This window comes from Ips typographus, linkage group LG3 (assembly GCF_016097725.1).
Source record: "Ips typographus isolate SLU linkage group LG3, UJ_Ityp_2.0, whole genome shotgun sequence".
In the NCBI taxonomy this organism is placed as follows: Eukaryota; Metazoa; Arthropoda; class Insecta; order Coleoptera; family Curculionidae; genus Ips; species Ips typographus.
The window spans coordinates 8,096,645-8,114,306 of NC_138424.1; the positions used below are offsets into that span (position 1 = coordinate 8,096,645).

General features: G+C 35.0%; 1 protein-coding gene and 1 long non-coding RNA gene across 2 annotated transcripts in view; one reads left to right on the top strand and one right to left on the bottom strand.

Annotated features, from left to right (window-relative positions):
• Positions 1–17,662, bottom strand: part of LOC145726816 (uncharacterized) — a 133,834-nt gene that overhangs the window by 8,522 nt on the left and 107,650 nt on the right. The window lies entirely within an intron of this gene.
• Positions 164–17,638, top strand: LOC145726805 (GILT-like protein 1). The gene is made up of 5 exons (XM_081976054.1): positions 164–322; positions 12,520–12,654; positions 16,749–16,882; positions 16,939–17,081; positions 17,131–17,638. Exons 1-5 carry the CDS (start codon positions 212–214, stop codon positions 17,379–17,381), a joined length of 774 nt encoding a protein of 257 aa, XP_081832180.1. The 5' UTR covers positions 164–211; the 3' UTR covers positions 17,382–17,638.

A 17,662-nucleotide genomic window follows, 5' to 3' on the forward strand; every position in this document is an offset into this window, starting at 1 on the left:
ATTGCGTGCATTTACAGAAAGTGGAAGACGAAGAGACTATCACCTGTTGACTTTTTTTCCATTCGTATATCTGCGCGTCAAACCGCTCTTTCACGAGGTTACCAGCCAGCCTGGGTTTTACCGTTACGACCCACGCTAACTTGGCTAGTTAGTAAGTGTCGGCTACCATAACGCGCGCCTTGTTACTCTGAAGAAATCACCGCATCTGAAAATGTTGTTCAAATTATCGTTGGTGCTCTGTGCCACTCTGTATATTGTAACGGCTCAACACGACGAACATCAACATCAACACTCGGGCAATTTAAATCATGAAAATCACAGGGTGAGTTTCGTTTGCATAACGTGAAAATTGATTATTGTCCTCAAAAGGGCAAACTATACATGACCAGGAAGAATTGGGTTGTGTGTGTGTAAAAGTATCATGTAAAGAAGGCCTTAACAGATGCTTGCGTGAAGTCGATATTAAGAAAAATATTGTGTATTTATTTTGCATGTAGAAAACCAAAAGAATTTAACACCTGTACGTGACTTTCATTCCGGTAAACCAGCATTTCTTTAACTGATATGTGTTTTGCGGAATTCTGAGTTGATACATTTTTAATCGAACGCCCTGTATATTTTCTGATGATATGATAAAAATATACAGGGTGTCTTTGAAAGGTCTGTACAAAATCCTATGACATATTCGTATGTATTCTTTAGTTTGAATTGCTCCGTCTTCGAGATACCTACAGAGTGGTAAAGTTAAAAAAGAAAAATCGATTTTTTTTTAAATAATGTTAATTTTGTAACCTATTATACTTTCAAATCCCCAGGGGTTTTTTTGAGATATGAAACTCAAATTTAGACACATTTTTACTGCAAGGCGCTTTACAGTGTATGTACTTCTGATGGTTTTAAGTGACTGTAACTTTTTTCTCGGTGTACTTTTCTTATTTATTTTTTAAGAAAATGATGTTTTACATATTTTAAAGCAAAAAAGGTAATCCTGCTAAGAACCGCGAATGTAAACCGTTGTCAGGATATTTCGGTTTTTATAGTGTCCGATACTGTACCGAAATACTGTCACCTAAAATTTGTTCAAATTAGTGTCCAAAGATCTCAAAAAACCTCTGGCTACCAGATTTGAAAATAATATGCTACAAAATGTACAATAAATTTTTAAAAACCATCCATTTTTATTTTTTAACTTACCACTCTGTATCTCGAAAACGGACTAAGGAAAGTTGCTTTAAATCGGCTTATTTTGATGTCCTCAGGAATATGTCATAGAATTTTGTATAGACCTTTTAGAGACCCTGTATAATAAGTTGATTTAGCTGTTTTCGAATTATTGACATTTAAAAATTGTGATTTTACTATTTTTCAAAATCACGGTTGTCAAGAATAATCAATGAATCTAGAAAGCCTAAAATGTCACTTTTAGTGGCGGCGTTAGCGGTTTTCGTTTTATACACAAACCTATGCAGATGCAGTAAGAAATATGTTTTTTTTTTATTATTTCGTGTAGTTGATTGCAAGTTGTGACTGAAAAATCAAAGAAAGGTTCATTCCTGATCCAGATATGTATAGATAGAGCTTTTATACACAATCAAGTCCAGGCTAAACAAATTGGTTAGAACATTTGTCCTGGAAAGTACAACACACAGCAAACTAGTTTAAACACTGTTCAATGTAAGAAAATCTGTAAATCCTTGAAACTAGGTAAGCAAAACTGGTAAATGGTTCTTATGTTATTACCAAGAACATTCATTCAAAATTATTTTTCTTGCTTTCACAATGAAGGATGCTTTAAAATGTAACTCACATACCTGTGCATGTAACAAGTACCTAATAAGTTTACTGTACTAGAATCCACTTGTACCTACCATTGAGTATAGTGTTGGAGTAAAATCATCCTACTTCAAAGTGTTCAACCACTGTTGAGTTAGGTCCGGTTCTTTGTAAAGTAAAAAACTGACACGGTTTGGGTTTTTTCCTGAATTGCTGTTACAATGTGGCTTGAAAAACTTATGAACGGCAGCAAACAAAAATAACTTACGCAAATAACCTCACGTCTTGATTTTAAACAATAAAAATTTATCTAATCGTCAAAAAAACTCAATTTCCACAATACAAACAAACGCAAACTGTCACCACTATTCCCGCCATATTGGAATTTTTGACAGGCACCTTCTAGGCTTTCTAGTATAGTAGGCGGTGATAAAACTGAACGTCATCAGTATTCCAGTTGATGTTCCATCCAGCGTGCAGAGCAAATTTGACGTAACGATGACGTAACTTAACAAAACAATATATTGACCAACTGTCAAATTACGTCATCGTGACGTTCGGTCCCTTAAAATCGAAAAAGCATTACCATCCAATTTAAATTGCTAATCGATTTGTTCTTATGAATGTGGCCAATAATTCGAAATCGGCTAAACCAAACATCAACTTCTTAAATATTTTTCGAATCAGCAGAATAAGATCATGTCATCAGAAAATTACAGGGTTTTCCATTAAAAATTAATCAACCCTGTACAATTAATGTTAATAAGACTTAATTTATCTCATCACGACTGTTGGTTATAGTGGCAACTCTCAATACTCAATGGGTTGGTGTTAAATAAATTTCAAGCTTTTTAACAAGATTTTTAAATAAATTTTTAAACACTTAAGTCGTTTTTTAAAGAGTTAACAAACACCTCATTTTGTTTCTAAATTCACAACCAGACCCGAACCGAAATACAGCTAAAACCTAATTTGCCACTGTGAAGGTTTTGCGGCCCTGGATTAAGTGGCGACCTTAGAAAAGCGCGTACTTCCTCAACGTTTGTAGACGAAGGTTCTATCAATGAATATTAACGATTCGTGTACGATTTCAAACAAACGTTTTTGCGTCACTGCAAAAATCAATTGGACTTGGCCCTATATTGAGTGTGATTTTACTAAAAAAAAAAAACTGGGACGCTCTGTAATTTAAGCTGTGACAAATGTTCATTAACCTTCCGGATTGACCCTTGAAAATGGATGAAACAAAAATCAGGACTAAATGCTGACATTTCGCTTATTAAGTAGGAGTTTGTTCTAGTATTTGATTAATCAATAATTTGTTACAGTATGCGATGATTAACCCAATTTAATGGTTGCTGTGTTAATTATGCCTTTGAATTTTGAATAATTGAAGATTTCCTGTTGGACTTAATTATTAGTTATTTATACCTATACCTATGTAATAACGGAATCTTGTACAGTTTACTTCTTAGGTAACAGAGGCTATACAGGGGTTTTATAATAAATATTCTAAACCTTTTCGTAATTATTTAATTGTATATCTTCAGAACACCATGTTAATTCATAGAAAAAATTTTCAACTGATTCTATTTATTATATTGTCACGTGACATTGTTCTTGGGCAAATGTGCTTTATAAAATTTTCTATCTTCACGTGACTTTTGTTCATCTCTCAAAAATCCCTTTTAATTTGATTAATTTTCTCTGATCAAAAAGCACTAAATTGAATAGAACTGACAAACCTTGACTATAACATATTTTCTCTTGCAACGAAAAACTAATAATTTAGAAGAATTAAACAGTTGCAACAACAATTTGCGTCAGACGAAGCCACAAAAGCAACGGGTTTTGCAATATTCAAGTCGCAACCACTTATTATAAAAATATTTGATCAATGTGCAAGTTTGGCTTAATAATTGCACCGACAACCGAAAGTTACCTCATATGTGTTTAGTATGTAACGATATAGGTATTCACTGACTTTAGTTATGGTTTAAAAACTAATTAGCTGATGACCATCGTTAATTGCCACTATTTCAACAATCAACAACAATACTCGTTAAAGTATTGACCTATATATTAAAAAAATGCTATGGGTCGTTACGGTCAGAAAATTCTACGTAAACCATAATAATAATTAATAAGACAGGAAATGGAAAATTACTGCTTCATTGTAAGAGCTTCAATTAAAATAAGTATTTGTTTGGATTTCTGCTATAAATGGAAACTTTTGCTTTTTGAAGAAGGACTACACCCGCCTTGACCGAATAACTATCCTACTTATTAGAAATTTTGTTTCAACCCGCTACTGTCTTGAGAAGAATCAAAAAATTGTTCCAAATCTCTAGATGGAAAACTTATTGGTTTTCCACATAGACATTTAAGCTTAATCTAATGTTACTACAGAGCTATTTGTGGGTACATACATTTTTAGCTCTAAAACACACATAATAGGACATTTATTGATTTTCTTTATTTAATTTTTCCTTAAAGCTCAAATGATCGGTGTTCATAGGTTTTAAATTTTTCTACTTCTTAATAAGTAGTGTTGCATTAATGGTGCTTTCCCGCACCAGAGAGTAGTTGGGAGATGAAAACACGCTTTCTGCCTGTGTTTTAACCATTTTTGAATTAAACGAGAATGTGCATATTAATCCTAAAATTAGGAAACCAAATACAAGGTTATTTGTTCTATCTAAATGCTTATTTTTCTAAACCTAAATGGGTGTTGAAAAGTACTTTTTGCCATATTAAAACTAGTGAGTACTGAGTAAAATCTAATGGCAATAATTAAATTTTGGGTGAGCAACTAAATTTAAAACTACCTGCTATTACTACAACTAAAACACCATTGCAAAGTACTTCTAAAAATTTTAAATGTGTGTGACACCACATAAAACACTGTAAATTCTCCAGATAAAAACTTTTTTATTTAAAACACTGTTAATTGATTTTTAATGACGGTTTGAGCATTAACCAAAGCTGAATTTCTACTATACAGGGTGGTCCAGTTTTTAGTGTCAATAATTCACCATTCAAACAATCAAAAAGTAAGTTGACTGAGCATTATGTCATTTTTTTGCAAAACGTTTCCTAAGGAAAATACAGTCCTCCAAATTTCAATTTAAAAAATCGTTTTATAGTGTAAAACTGAACATTCAAGAATTCATTTTCTCAGACTGCCATCCTGGTCGAGTGTCTGAAACTGGATTTCAAGAACTAAAAACAGTCCGGAAATCAAGACAAAGATTGTATTGTACATGAAACTCATTTTTTACTACTAAAAATAATCTAAAAGTTGACTTTTAAGGCTAGAACTGACTTTACTAGGACTAAAGAGAGTTAAAAAGTGTATTTTCAGGATTTTAATTGGTGCACAACTCAATTTTCTGGACTGAAACAAGTCTAGAAGTACAGTAAATTTTCGGATTATTTCATTTCTATAAATTAGTTTTCAAGACTAATATCGTTGCATTTGGTACCTTTTGGTATATTGCTGAAGAAATTTGACTTTTAAAAATAGTCTTAAACTCAATTTTTCAGTCTTAAAAAGCACTAAAAACAGTCTCAACTTCTTAGAGATGCTACAATTTATTGCACCTATGCGTGTAGAAGTCAATTTAATAGTGAAGAAGCTTGAAATGACACTTTCAAGACTATGAATATAGTGTACATACTGGGTATTAGGCCTGATAAGTCAAAAAATTTGTAAATATAGTCTTGAAACTCGATTTGAGGCACTGAAAACAGCCTTAAAGCACTAAAAACAGTCTAGATTTTTAAGAAATACTCGAATTTTTAGCACTGAGGTGTCTAGAAGTCGATTTAATATTAACAAAGCTTGGAATGACATTTTAAGTCTATGAAGAATGCAAAAATTGTTTTTTAAGTTTTCTATGTCCATAACTTGGTAAAGATAGTCTTGAAACTCGATTTTCCAAGCTGAAAGCAGTTAGGAAGAACTCAAAATAGTCCAGAATTCTAAGAAAATGAAAAGCAAAGTAATAAGCACGAAAAGTTAGTTTTCAAGACAATTTTCGTGAATCTAATGTCAATGTCCTTTATCTAAGACTATTTTCAAGACTAAACTACTTTTTAAGGTTTAAATGTATGTGTCGTGCACTTACAATAATAATTAACCTCAATTCGGAACGCACTCTGTTTGTAAAGTATAGTGTGTATCGGGCAAGACGTCATTATTGAAAGATCGACATTTGACAGTGCATGTGTGTAAACCAGACTGGTAGAGAACCTAAAAAAAATAATGTGTCTTTTTGGTGGAAAAAAGTAGAGGTTGCAGAAAATAAAGAATTTAGTAATTTTCCTCGTTAAATTTAAATAGTGGAGTTTTATTTGCCTCAAACCGGTGGTTTGTGTTCGCGAAGTCCACATTTGGCGACCGTGACAGGACGGGGAAAATTGACTATTGTGTTGGAGACTTCAGGTCCAAAGTTTAGGGAGATTTCATTTGTGTAAAGTTACAGTCTGTGGAAAGATGGATCTCGAAATCAAGAAAAAAGGCCGTAAAGTTCTTCGGGCATCCTTTACAAGGTGCTGTACAGAGTTAGAGACTGTATTAGCAGAGCCAACTGAAGACCAGTTACAGAAGGCACAAGTGTTGCAGGAGTTATTAACTGGGAAGTTAGCAGAACTGCAGGTGAAAGACGCCGAGATATTTGAAGCTATGTTAGTGTGTGATGTTGAAGAAGAGGACTTAATTAAAGAGAAAGACATGTGTGATACATACTTAAAACGTGCAAAAACCCTTGAATTGTGCTATTTGAAGCTACGTAAAGTGGACAGTCCTCAAATTGATGACTTAAATGAAAGTGCTAGTTCCGTTGCTGCTATTACAGGTAAGAGGAAGTTTAAATTGCCTGTAATACAATTTAAAAAGTTTGATGGAAACATAAAAGATTGGCTTTCCTTTTGGGCACAATTTAAGAAAATCCATGAAGATATTGAGATGGACCCTGCTGACAAGATCGAATATCTTATTCAGTCTACTGTGCCAGGTAGTAGGGCTAGGCGAGTTGTTGAAAGTTTTCCTGCTATAGGAGTAAATTATGTACAAATTGTAGATAGTTTAAGAAGTAGGTTTGGTAGGGAAGACCTACAAATTGAAGTATATGTCAGGGAACTATTGAAGTTAATTTTAAACAACGCCCTAGCCAAGACAAAAATTGAGTTGTTTAACCTTTATGATAGTCTCGAAACTCAGTTAAGGTCACTTCAAACTTTAGGAATTACAGCTGATAAGTATGCTGCCATTCTTTACCCATTAATTGAATCTTGTCTTCCTGAGGAATTACTAAGAGTATGGCAACGTAGCACTGTGGGACATTTGAAAGAAAATGAGGAATATGAAGAAAATTCTAATAGTGTACCAAGTGGTTGTAACAACAGCTTAGAAAGTCGACTTAAAGCTTTGATGACATTTTTGCAAAGTGAAGTACAAAATGAGCAACGAATCAGTCTTGCTGCTGAAGGTTTTGGACTATGTAGTGTAGGAAATCGCTCGGATACTCCAGGTGGCCATGTAGAACGGAGGAAAAAGGTGTCACTAGAATATCCATCAACTGCAGCTGACTTGCTTAATAATACTACAGTTGTTAAGTGTCTCTTTTGTGAAGGTGGTCATGAAAGTGTAAATTGTTTCAAGGCAACAAAATTACCTTTAGAGAAAAAGAAGCAAATTGTTAATGATAAAAGAGCATGTTTCTCTTGTTTAAGGAAAGGACATCAAGCTAGAAAGTGTAGAGGTCATGTAAAATGTTTGGTGTGTGAAAAGAGTCATGTCACTTTGATGTGTCCTGAGATAAAATCAAATAGGAATACACCAACTGCCAGTGAACAACCTATTGAAGCTCAACACTCAATTCACCAGGAAGATTTGGTAGCAACTAACTGTGTTAGCCTTGGTATTGCTTCTCGAGTTTTTATGCAAACTTTACGCGTTGAGATGGCTGCCCCTAATGGTTCCTGTAGTGTTCGTGCTCTAATAGACACAGGATCGCAACGTTCTTATGTTTTGCAGTCTACTGTTCAAAAATTAAAGTTAGTTGAATTATCTCGACATAAAATACTGCACTGTTTATTTGGAGGTCGTTTAGTGGAACAGACCCACAGTCGTTTTGAGGTAGAACTAGTATACAAGGGTCATAGATGCAAATTAGAAGTTTTGAGCCAACCTACCATATGCAATGAAGTGATTCCTGTACCTCCAGGACTCTGGATTGATGAGTTGCATAGCCTAGGCATAGAGCTTGCAGATACTGCGGAAAATTCTGCCATTGAGGTAATGATAGGGGCAGATGCGGCAGGTTACTTAATTACTGGAAGGAAACATCTACTTGACTGTGGACTGGTGGCTGTAGAAACACTACTTGGGTGGACTTTGATGGGCAAATTGCAAAATGAGTATTGGAAGGACCATCTGGCTACTTCAACCATAAATTTGTATCTTAATGATCAAGTTATTGCCAATTTGTGGGAGTTGGATATATTAGGCATAACTGAACCCAGCAGAGACAAAAGTAGAAGGGAATTGGAAATTTCAGCAGAGATTTTTTTCAATGAGACAGTAAAAGTGGACAGTGAAGGCCGCTATGAAGTAAGACTACCATGGCTGGAGGGGCATCCTGTACTTCCCAGTAATCTGTTAGTTGCTCAGAAACGTTTGACATCCACTTTGAGAAAGCTGAACACAATGGATTTGTATGAACTATATAACGGCGTATTACTGGAATGGGAAGAAGCTGGAATTATTGAGCGAGTACCCAAGGGAAATGTAACAACATATAGTCACTACTTGCCCCACAGACCAGTTGTACGAGAAAGTTCAGCGACTACCAAGATCCGGCCAGTTTTTGACGCTGGTGCAAGACAAGGTCAGTGCCCTTCTTTAAATCAATGTTTGGAAAAGGGCCCCAATTTGATAGAGATTATACCTGATGTTTTGATTGGGTTCAGAAAGTACCGAATTGGAGTAATATCTGATATTAAAAAGGCGTTTCTTCAAATAGCAGTAAATGAAGCAGATCGGGATTTTCTCAGGTTTTTGTGGATCAACAGCAAAGAAGAGGAGATTATCTACCGACATCGACGGGTGGTGTTTGGCGTTAACTGCAGCCCGTTTCTTCTTGCGGCGACAATAAGACACCATCTTGAGCTAACCAAGGAAAAAATAGCTTCTTCAGAATGGCCTTATCAAATGAATACTTTGGATAAACTTAATGGTTGTTTCTATGTGGATAATTGCGTTACAAGTTTGCCAGATGAAGCATCAGTGGAGTCATTTGTTAAGGAATCTTTTGAAATCATGCTCAAGGGTAAGTTTGAACTTACAGGGTGGGAGAAATCTTGTAGTAAAAGTCCTAGGATGAACAAGAATCAGTTAGACATTAATGTTTTGGGTCTTACTTGGAACTTGAATCGAGACACTCTGTCCTTGAGGAACAGCTTGAAGGAGGTAGACATACCCGAGGATCTGACGATAACTAGAAGACTCATATTATCCCACACTCAACGGATTTTTGACCCTATTGGTTTGGTGAGTCCCACAACATTGTGTCCAAAGCTATTATTACAGCAAACTTGGAAGCGAGGACTAAACTGGGATTCGGAAGTCAATGAAGAGATTGCCAATGAGTTTAGGGTATGGGTCAGTGAATTAAAATATTTGCACGAGTTAGAGATCCCACGATGGGTGAATTTAAGACCTGATTGCCAAGAAACTTACTCGTTACATGTCTTCTGTGACGCAAGTGCAAAGGCTTACGCTTGTGTAATTTTTTTAAGAGTTGAACAAACCAAAGAAGTATCAATCAGTTTGCTGGCGTCTAAAGCAAGAGTTGCACCTTTGAAGGCGATAACCATACCACGGCTAGAACTGCTAGGTGCTACAATTGCAGCAAGGTTGTATACCACTGTGCAGTCCAATTTTGATGTGAAGATGCGTAGCTATTTTTGGACGGATTCTACGACTGTTCTTTCATGGATACGAAGGAAAGAAGAATGGTCTACCTTTGTTCGAAACAGAGTTAATGAGATCCGTGAATTAACCTCAGTGTCATCCTGGAATCACGTGCCTGGTCGTCTAAATTCGGCGGACTTGCCTTCTCGAGGATGCTACGCAAGAAAATTATACGAATCAAAATGGTGGGAGGGACCAAGTTGGCTTTATGAGGACGAAAAGAATTGGCCTAAATCAGAACCGCCTTGTTCTGACGAGGAGATTTTCAAAGAAAGGAGAAAAACTGTGGTTGCCTTAGTTAACGCCCATATTGATTCAATAGATGAATGGCATCTTAACTATTTTTCAAAATATATAAAAACTATTCGAATGATTGCTTGGATTTTCAGATTTTGCCATAATGCACGTCATCCTACAAGCAAGCAAGAAGGAGGTATAACTGCCAAAGAACTAAACGACGCTGAAACGTTTGTTCTAAAGACATTGCAGCAATCCAACTTACCATTGGATGACCCAAGATTAAAACCTCTCAATATTTTTGTCGACGATTTAGGTCTTATTCGATTGAAGACGCCTATTATTAACAGGGACGACACGGAATGGTTTCGGTTGCCGATTATCCTACCTTCAAGACAGCCAGTAGTGGATAAGCTAATATTCGACTTACATGTGAGAGAGTGTCATGCCGGTGTTCAAATGTTAATGAGCGTTTTGAGAGAGAAATATTGGATTTTGAGTGGTCGAAAATACATACGTTCTGTTTTAGCAAAATGCGTGACATGTAAGAGGCATGGAGGTAAACCATTAAATACATTAGTGCCACCTTTGCCGCTCGACCGAGTAAGAGATGCTGTTGCCTTCGAGATTGTTGGTGTTGACTTTGCGGGCCCCCTTCATCTAAAAAATGGCGATAAAGTGTGGGTTTGTCTCTTTACCTGTGCTATTTTCCGAGCTGTTCACTTGGAGCTAGCCACCTCTTTGTCTACACCTTGTTTTCTACGCGCTTTGAGGCGTTTTATTGCGAGACGTGGTCGACCAAAAACTATTTACTCGGACAACGGGACAAACTTTGTTGGGGCGAATAACCTGATGCAAAGCCTGAATTGGGATGAAATCGTGGAGAAAACTGCTATTGATCGTATCATATGGCGGTTCAACCCCCCTGCTGCCCCATGGTGGGGAGGCTTTTGGGAGAGGATGATAGGAATTATGAAATCACTTCTCAGAAGAACACTAGGTCGAGCTTCACTCAGCTATGAAGAATTGTTAACGTTGCTTTGTGATTGTGAGGCGATCATTAATTCAAGACCTTTAACGGAGATGACTGGTGACAAGAATGAACTAGTCACTTTAACACCGGCTATGTACTTAAGAGAGCAAGCAGAGAGCGGAATTCCCGATTGTGACCAAATTGATCGTGTTTCATTACAGCGAAGAGTGGTGCGGTTACAAACTCTGAGAGATGCTTTGCGAATGAGATTTCGAAGCGAATATCTGGGACAATTACGAGTGATATATAACAAACACCAATTGTCACGCCCTGTGAAGATCGGGGAGGTCGTCCTCATTGGCAGTGATGGTAGTAAACGACTAAATTGGCCGCTTGGACGGGTCACTGAATTGTTACCGGGAGGAGATGGTCGTGTTAGACTAGTCCGACTGGCGACTTCTGGAGGTCATGTTCTGCGTCCAATCCAGAGAGTGTTTCCTTTAGAAGTGGATGCTACAGATGAGTTCGAGAATACTCCGGCTGAAGGCGCTGCCGAAGATACCCAAGACTACTGTGAAAATAGTGAATCGGTGTTCGCGAAAAGCGGGAGTGATGTGAAAAGCAGAGTACCCGAAACGAAAACTTCGCGGAGTGGTAGGCTAATAAAGACGCCGTCTAGATTATTAGATTAGAATAAGGTTTATTTTTGTAGACTTGTTTTGTTGTTGGAAAAAAAAAGGGGAAATTTTATAAGTTTGCTTTTATGTTGTGAGAAACTTTTATGTTGACAAAAGTTTCTCAGGTGGGAGAATGTCGTGCACTTACAATAATAATTAACCTCAATTCGGAACGCACTCTGTTTGTAAAGTATAGTGTGTATCGGGCAAGACGTCATTATTGAAAGATCGACATTTGACAGTGCATGTGTGTAAACCAGACTGGTAGAGAACCTAAAAAAAATAATGTGTCTTTTTGGTGGAAAAAAGTAGAGGTTGCAGAAAATAAAGAATTTAGTAATTTTCCTCGTTAAATTTAAATAGTGGAGTTTTATTTGCCTCAAACCGGTGGTTTGTGTTCGCGAAGTCCACAGTATGAATTTGTAGTCAAAATTCTAGAAAAAGTAGTTCTTTATGTCTACAAGTCAATTTTCAATATTAAAGTCTCTCGATTTGCATGAAAACTGGTTACAACATCTTCATCGTGAAGAATGAAATTAAAACAAACTGTAATTTTTGAAAAATATCCAGAGACGTAGAAAATAAGGCAAAAACCTGAAAACCATCTTCCTGTATCTACGCTACTGGAGAATTTTGGCAAAGGTCATTCATAATTAATTTTATAAGTGCTTGTTCCAAATTTGATCAAAATTTCTCTGATAGTTATGACAAAAAACCTATTTTTTAAACTGAAATTTGTAAGGACTGATATTTTCCTTAGGAAGCATTTTTCAGGAAAATGACTTAATGCATGTCAACTTATTTTTTAATTGGCTATGGATTGGTGAATTATTGACATTTAAAACTGAACCACCCGGTATACTTTTGTTTTTCTTTTCTAGGTTAACGTGGCAGTATACTACGAATCTTTATGTCCAGACTCTAGGAAGTTCTTCACCCAACAGCTGTACCCCTCGCTGCAAGGCAACCTCTCCAATTTCGTTAATTTGACTTTGGTGCCATATGGCAAGACAAAAGTAAGTCACTTTTACACAAATAGAAATCGACCATTTTAATTGTTTAAATTTGCTTTAAACGAACCTAAATGAGGTTTTGTGGTTAATTAATTTAAACACATTTATGATGGAAATTTGGAGAACCAGAGTGATTAAATTCACTTTTTAGAACGAACCAAAACTGTAATATACAGTGCGTTTTTTTTAACGCGCAACATAGGATTTTACGTGTTAAATTTTTAAGCCTATGTTAGACCATGTTATTTTAGAATTACAGGTGTAAAACTTGGCGGGTGGCTATTTTGTACTCTGAAGCTTAAGTTGGTTTACCAATTCGGTCTAAAAAGTGATTAAAAACTCGCAAAAAATCATCTTTTTTCGAAAAGATTTTATCTTTCCATGCTCCCTGTATGTATAGTAGGTGCTTGTTGTTTTTGATACTTGCAGGGCAGATAGCAGGTAAAATTTGGTGTAGAAAGTAAAACAGGGTGGTCAAAATGCGAATATAAACTTTATATCAAGAATTAAGTACAGAAGAAGTATTTTTTTAAATAAATTGTTCAAAGTGACCTCCGTTTGAAACCAAACAGTATCTCAAACGATCATAAAATGCCCTTTTGACGTTATAAATAAATATGTCACTCTACCTGCTACCTGCCCTGCCAGTATCAAAAACAACAAGCACCTACTATACATACAGGGAGCATGGAAAGATAAAATCTTTTCGAAAAAAGATGATTTTTCGTTAGTTTGTAAACACTTTTTAGACTGAATTGGTAAACTTACTTAAGTTTCAGGGTACTAAACACACACCTGTCAAGTTTTACACTTGTAGTTCCAAAACAACATGGTCTAACATGGGCTTAAAAATTTAACACGTAAAATCCTATGTTGCACGTTAAAAAAAACGTACTGTATGGTACAGGTGAAGATTAGATTTTCAACGCAGTTAAATGTAGATGACATTCTCTTTTCTGTTGATAATCTGAGGGTAAATTACAACTAAGGCTGTAAAGGCAATTAACATAACGGTCACCAGGATGGAAAGAGCAATATTTGTCTTGTCTACTCTGGTTTCACGACAGAACTGCGATTACCACTTTTTAAAATGTGAACCGGTTCTTATACTAGACTAGTAATTTTATTATGGCGTATGGTTGAACTGACTTAAATAATTATATTAGGATCTTACTAAAACAACAAAGTATTCATTGAGAAACCACCTACGCTTTAAGATACCCATAAGCTTGATCTTTTCTATAAATTGGTTGTTGAACTCAAAAGACATTACCTGCTAATACTAATGTGTGTGCAACTGTGAGTTTTCGAGCAGCGTATTTTGCATAAAATATTGTTTTATGCTCATTGTGCAGGCAATTGAAATGTTTGTTCACCTGTTCCCTGCAAGTCTAAATTTAGTTTTTACACGCCTAAACCAATCAATTTTTCAGTGGCAATTCGTAAATGAGCGGTATTGTTAATTGGTTTGTAACCTTGACACGCCTCTTCAATTGAAAGAAAGTAATTTTTGGATAATTGATTTTAAGTTGTGGAAAATTTGAGTTTAATTAAGGTGTCTCAAACTTTCTCAGGCAATTACGAGAAGTGCATACAATACAGAGTGATTTAAAAACCAGAATAATCCAACGTTAAAAATTGGGTTATTCTATATTTACCAAAAGCACACTCGTCTTGTACGTTCTTCAATGATGTATAAATAGTAAATTATACTAAAAATGTTCAAATATGGTTATGGCCTAAATTAGCTTAAAACACATAATTACACTTAGGGTGATTTCCACAGCAATTGTAAATAATGTTAAGCGAAAATGACACTTATTGACAATGATTATATTGCTTTCATTATTTTCCTTAAGATGAGAATGTCAACATTAGCGACGTATAAGCTTTCTAGTGGTATACAGGGTGGTCCAGTTTTAAGTGTCGATAATTCACCTTTCGATAGTCCAGCAAAAAATAAGTTGACATGCATTATGTCATTTTCCTGAAAAACGTTTCCTAAGGAAGACAGATGACAGAACTCCAGTTTCTATACCAGAAATTTCTCCAGAAATTTTTTAGACTATAAGTAGTGTAAAACTGATCATTCAAGACTAAATAGCCTAAAAACTTGTTATTTACTACTAGGAATTGTATTAAAATTCAAACACGAAAAACAGTTATTTTTTACTACTAAAAGTAGTCTAAAAGTTAATTTTAAAGGTAGAAATGACTTTACTATGATTAAAGATAGTCCAAAAGTCTATTTTCAGGACTTTACTTGGTGTATAATTCAATTTTCTGGATTAAAATAAGTCTAGAATTCAATTAAACACTGGTAACAGTTCAAATTAAATTTTCGGACTATTTCATTTCTAAAAAATAGTGTTCAAGACTAATATCGTAGCATTTAGTGGCAACATTTTTACTTTCTAACTTAACTTTCACTATATTCACTAATATTGAATTGCTTAGAAATGCTCCAATTTGTTGCACCGATGAGTGAAGAAGTCAATTTAATAGTGAAGAGGTTTGAAATTACGTTTTCAAAACTAATGGACAGTGTACAAACTGGCCTGATAACTCAAAACCTTGTGAAGATCGAGAAGAGCCTTAAAACTCTATTTTTCAGGTTAAAATCAGCCTTAAAGCACTAAAAAAGTCTAGATTTGTAAGAAATGGTCGAATTTTTAACACTGAAGTGTCTAAAAGTCTGTTTAATAGTGACAAAGCTTGAAATGGCTTTGAAAAAGCATTTTTAAGTCTATGGATAATGTTAAAATTGTTTTTTAAGTCTGCTATGTCAAAAACTTGTCGAAGATATTCTTGATTTTCCAAGCTGAAAGCAGTTTAAAAACCCTAAAAATAGTCCAGAGTTCTAAAAAAATGAAAAGCAAAGTAAAGAAGCTTGAAAAGTTAGTCTTCAAGTTAATTTTTATGAATCTAATGTCAATATCCTGTATTTAAAACTATTTTTCAAATTATGTCACTTTTCGTTGGTTCAGAGTCACAAGTTTTTTGTGTCTAATAAGTCAATTTTCAAAGTTTACATGTGTGAGTTTGTATTCAAAAATTCTAGAGAAAGTAATTTTTCAGGTCTACAAGTCAATTTTGAATACTAGTTCTTCAACTTACCTGAAAACTATGACCACTGGCTACAAAGACAGTTTTTAAGCCTCTCAAGTCGATTTTCACAGTTTTCAAGTCAATTTTCAAGACTAACGTCTTTCAATTTGTCTGAAAACTATGAAAACTGATTATAAAGACAATTTTTAAACCTCTCAAGTCAATTTTGACTGTTTCCAAGACAATTTTTAAGTTGGGTTGGGTTGGTTTTGGTTCTTTGAACGTAATAACTCAATTATCTCGTAAACGAAGTTTCAAATCAGAATTTTATAAGAAGTAGATAACCTGACTAACCTACTTATTTTTTCAAACTGAACAAGAAAAGTAAAAAAAGTGTAATTTTTGAAAAATATCTAGTGATGTAGGAAATAAGGCCGAAAATGAAAACAATCTTTCTGTATCTATGCCACTGGGCAGTTTTGATAAACGTCATTAGGAGTATTAATTTCATAAGTACTTGTTCCAAGTTTGATCAAAATTGCTCCAACTGACAGTTATGACAAAAAACTGACTTTTTTAACTGAATTTTAAACGACAATATTTTCCTCAACAATATTCTCCCTAAAACAGTAGCAACCAAAAACCATCGTTATTTGATTTAAAAACATATTTATTTTATTACAGCTTAGTTAAGAGTGTATTTTTACCGCAACTGTGTTTTAAGTATTTTCAGTGAGTAATACGGGAATCACATCAGTTTCAACCTTCAGAAAAAAACAAAGCAAACTTTACAGTTTGAATTACCTACATGAATAATTATTTTACACCCATTACACAGTTATTTAACCATTTTAACGACAAAAAAAATAATAACAGGATCAAATAATTTACAGTCTTAGTATTGTTGGAAAATCATGTGGTTTTACCAAACCGCGGGGCACATTTAAATGGTAATGAACTAGTCATTTAGCGTCGCAGTACTAATTCTAAAATATACAAAAAATTACAGGTAAATCTAAGTAGTTTTTATTGGTTGTTGAAAATTACAGATGGAATTCAAGACCAACGATTACGAATTCGAATGCCATCATGGTCCTAAGGAATGCGAGGGCAACAAAATACAGGCGTGTGCCTTAAAGTTGATTGATCAAGGCAGAAATACTGAAGATTTAGGATTTAACAAGTGGGTATTTAAACTAAATAAAAATTACATTACACTATAATTGCATGTAATTTCAGAGTTGCTGTAGGCTTTATTAACTGCCTGATGGACAAGACCGAGAAAAAAGGTGAAAACGCCACCTTTCCTACCAAAGACTGTGCAGAAATCAACCACGTCAACAATTTGAACTTGATTGAAAACTGTGCTACCCATACTGACGGTACGTTTCTTAATTATTACAGTGCAGGCCTCTAAATATATTATTTCAGGTACCAACTACTTGGCCAATCTGGGCACTTTAACCAACGCGGTATCCAACCCATTGAAATCAGTTCCTACCATCGTATTTAACAACCAGTTTAAGAATGACGACAACGCTTTAGCGCAAACCAACTTCATCAAAGCCCTGTGCCAGTACATTCAACAGAACAAACCCAGTGAATGCAATGGCGCCAACGGCCTTAACTTTTCCATGGTAGTTTTGGTTGTTAGTGCTGTAGTGGCCAAATTTTTCAATTAAATCATTTCTGAACAGAACGATTTAGCGTGTGATAAAATTTGCAATTATATATCGTTCTCGGATTGTTAAATTTATTGTGTACTTATCTTAGGTAACATTCGGACACGTTGCCATAAGGAATTATATAGTAGAGTACCTTGTAATGCCATTGAAACACTGAAAATTTTTTAACAATTATTATTATGTATACAATATGTTTAAAAGTATTTTCAAATGTAAAAACAAATAGGGTTCTAAAAATAATAGGTTACGGTGCACTTAGCTGTTTTTTTGTTCCTTAA

Excerpts from the sequence above, each read along its gene's own strand:
- LOC145726805 (XM_081976054.1), top strand. The coding sequence starts at position 212 with ATGTTGTTCAAATTATCGTTGGTGCTCTGTGCCACTCTGTATATTGTA. Across the intron at positions 323-12,519 it reads TAAATCATGAAAATCACAGG|GTTAACGTGGCAGTATACTA; the intron begins GTGAGTTTCGTT and ends TTTCTTTTCTAG. Across the intron at positions 12,655-16,748 it reads TGCCATATGGCAAGACAAAA|ATGGAATTCAAGACCAACGA; the intron begins GTAAGTCACTTT and ends TGAAAATTACAG.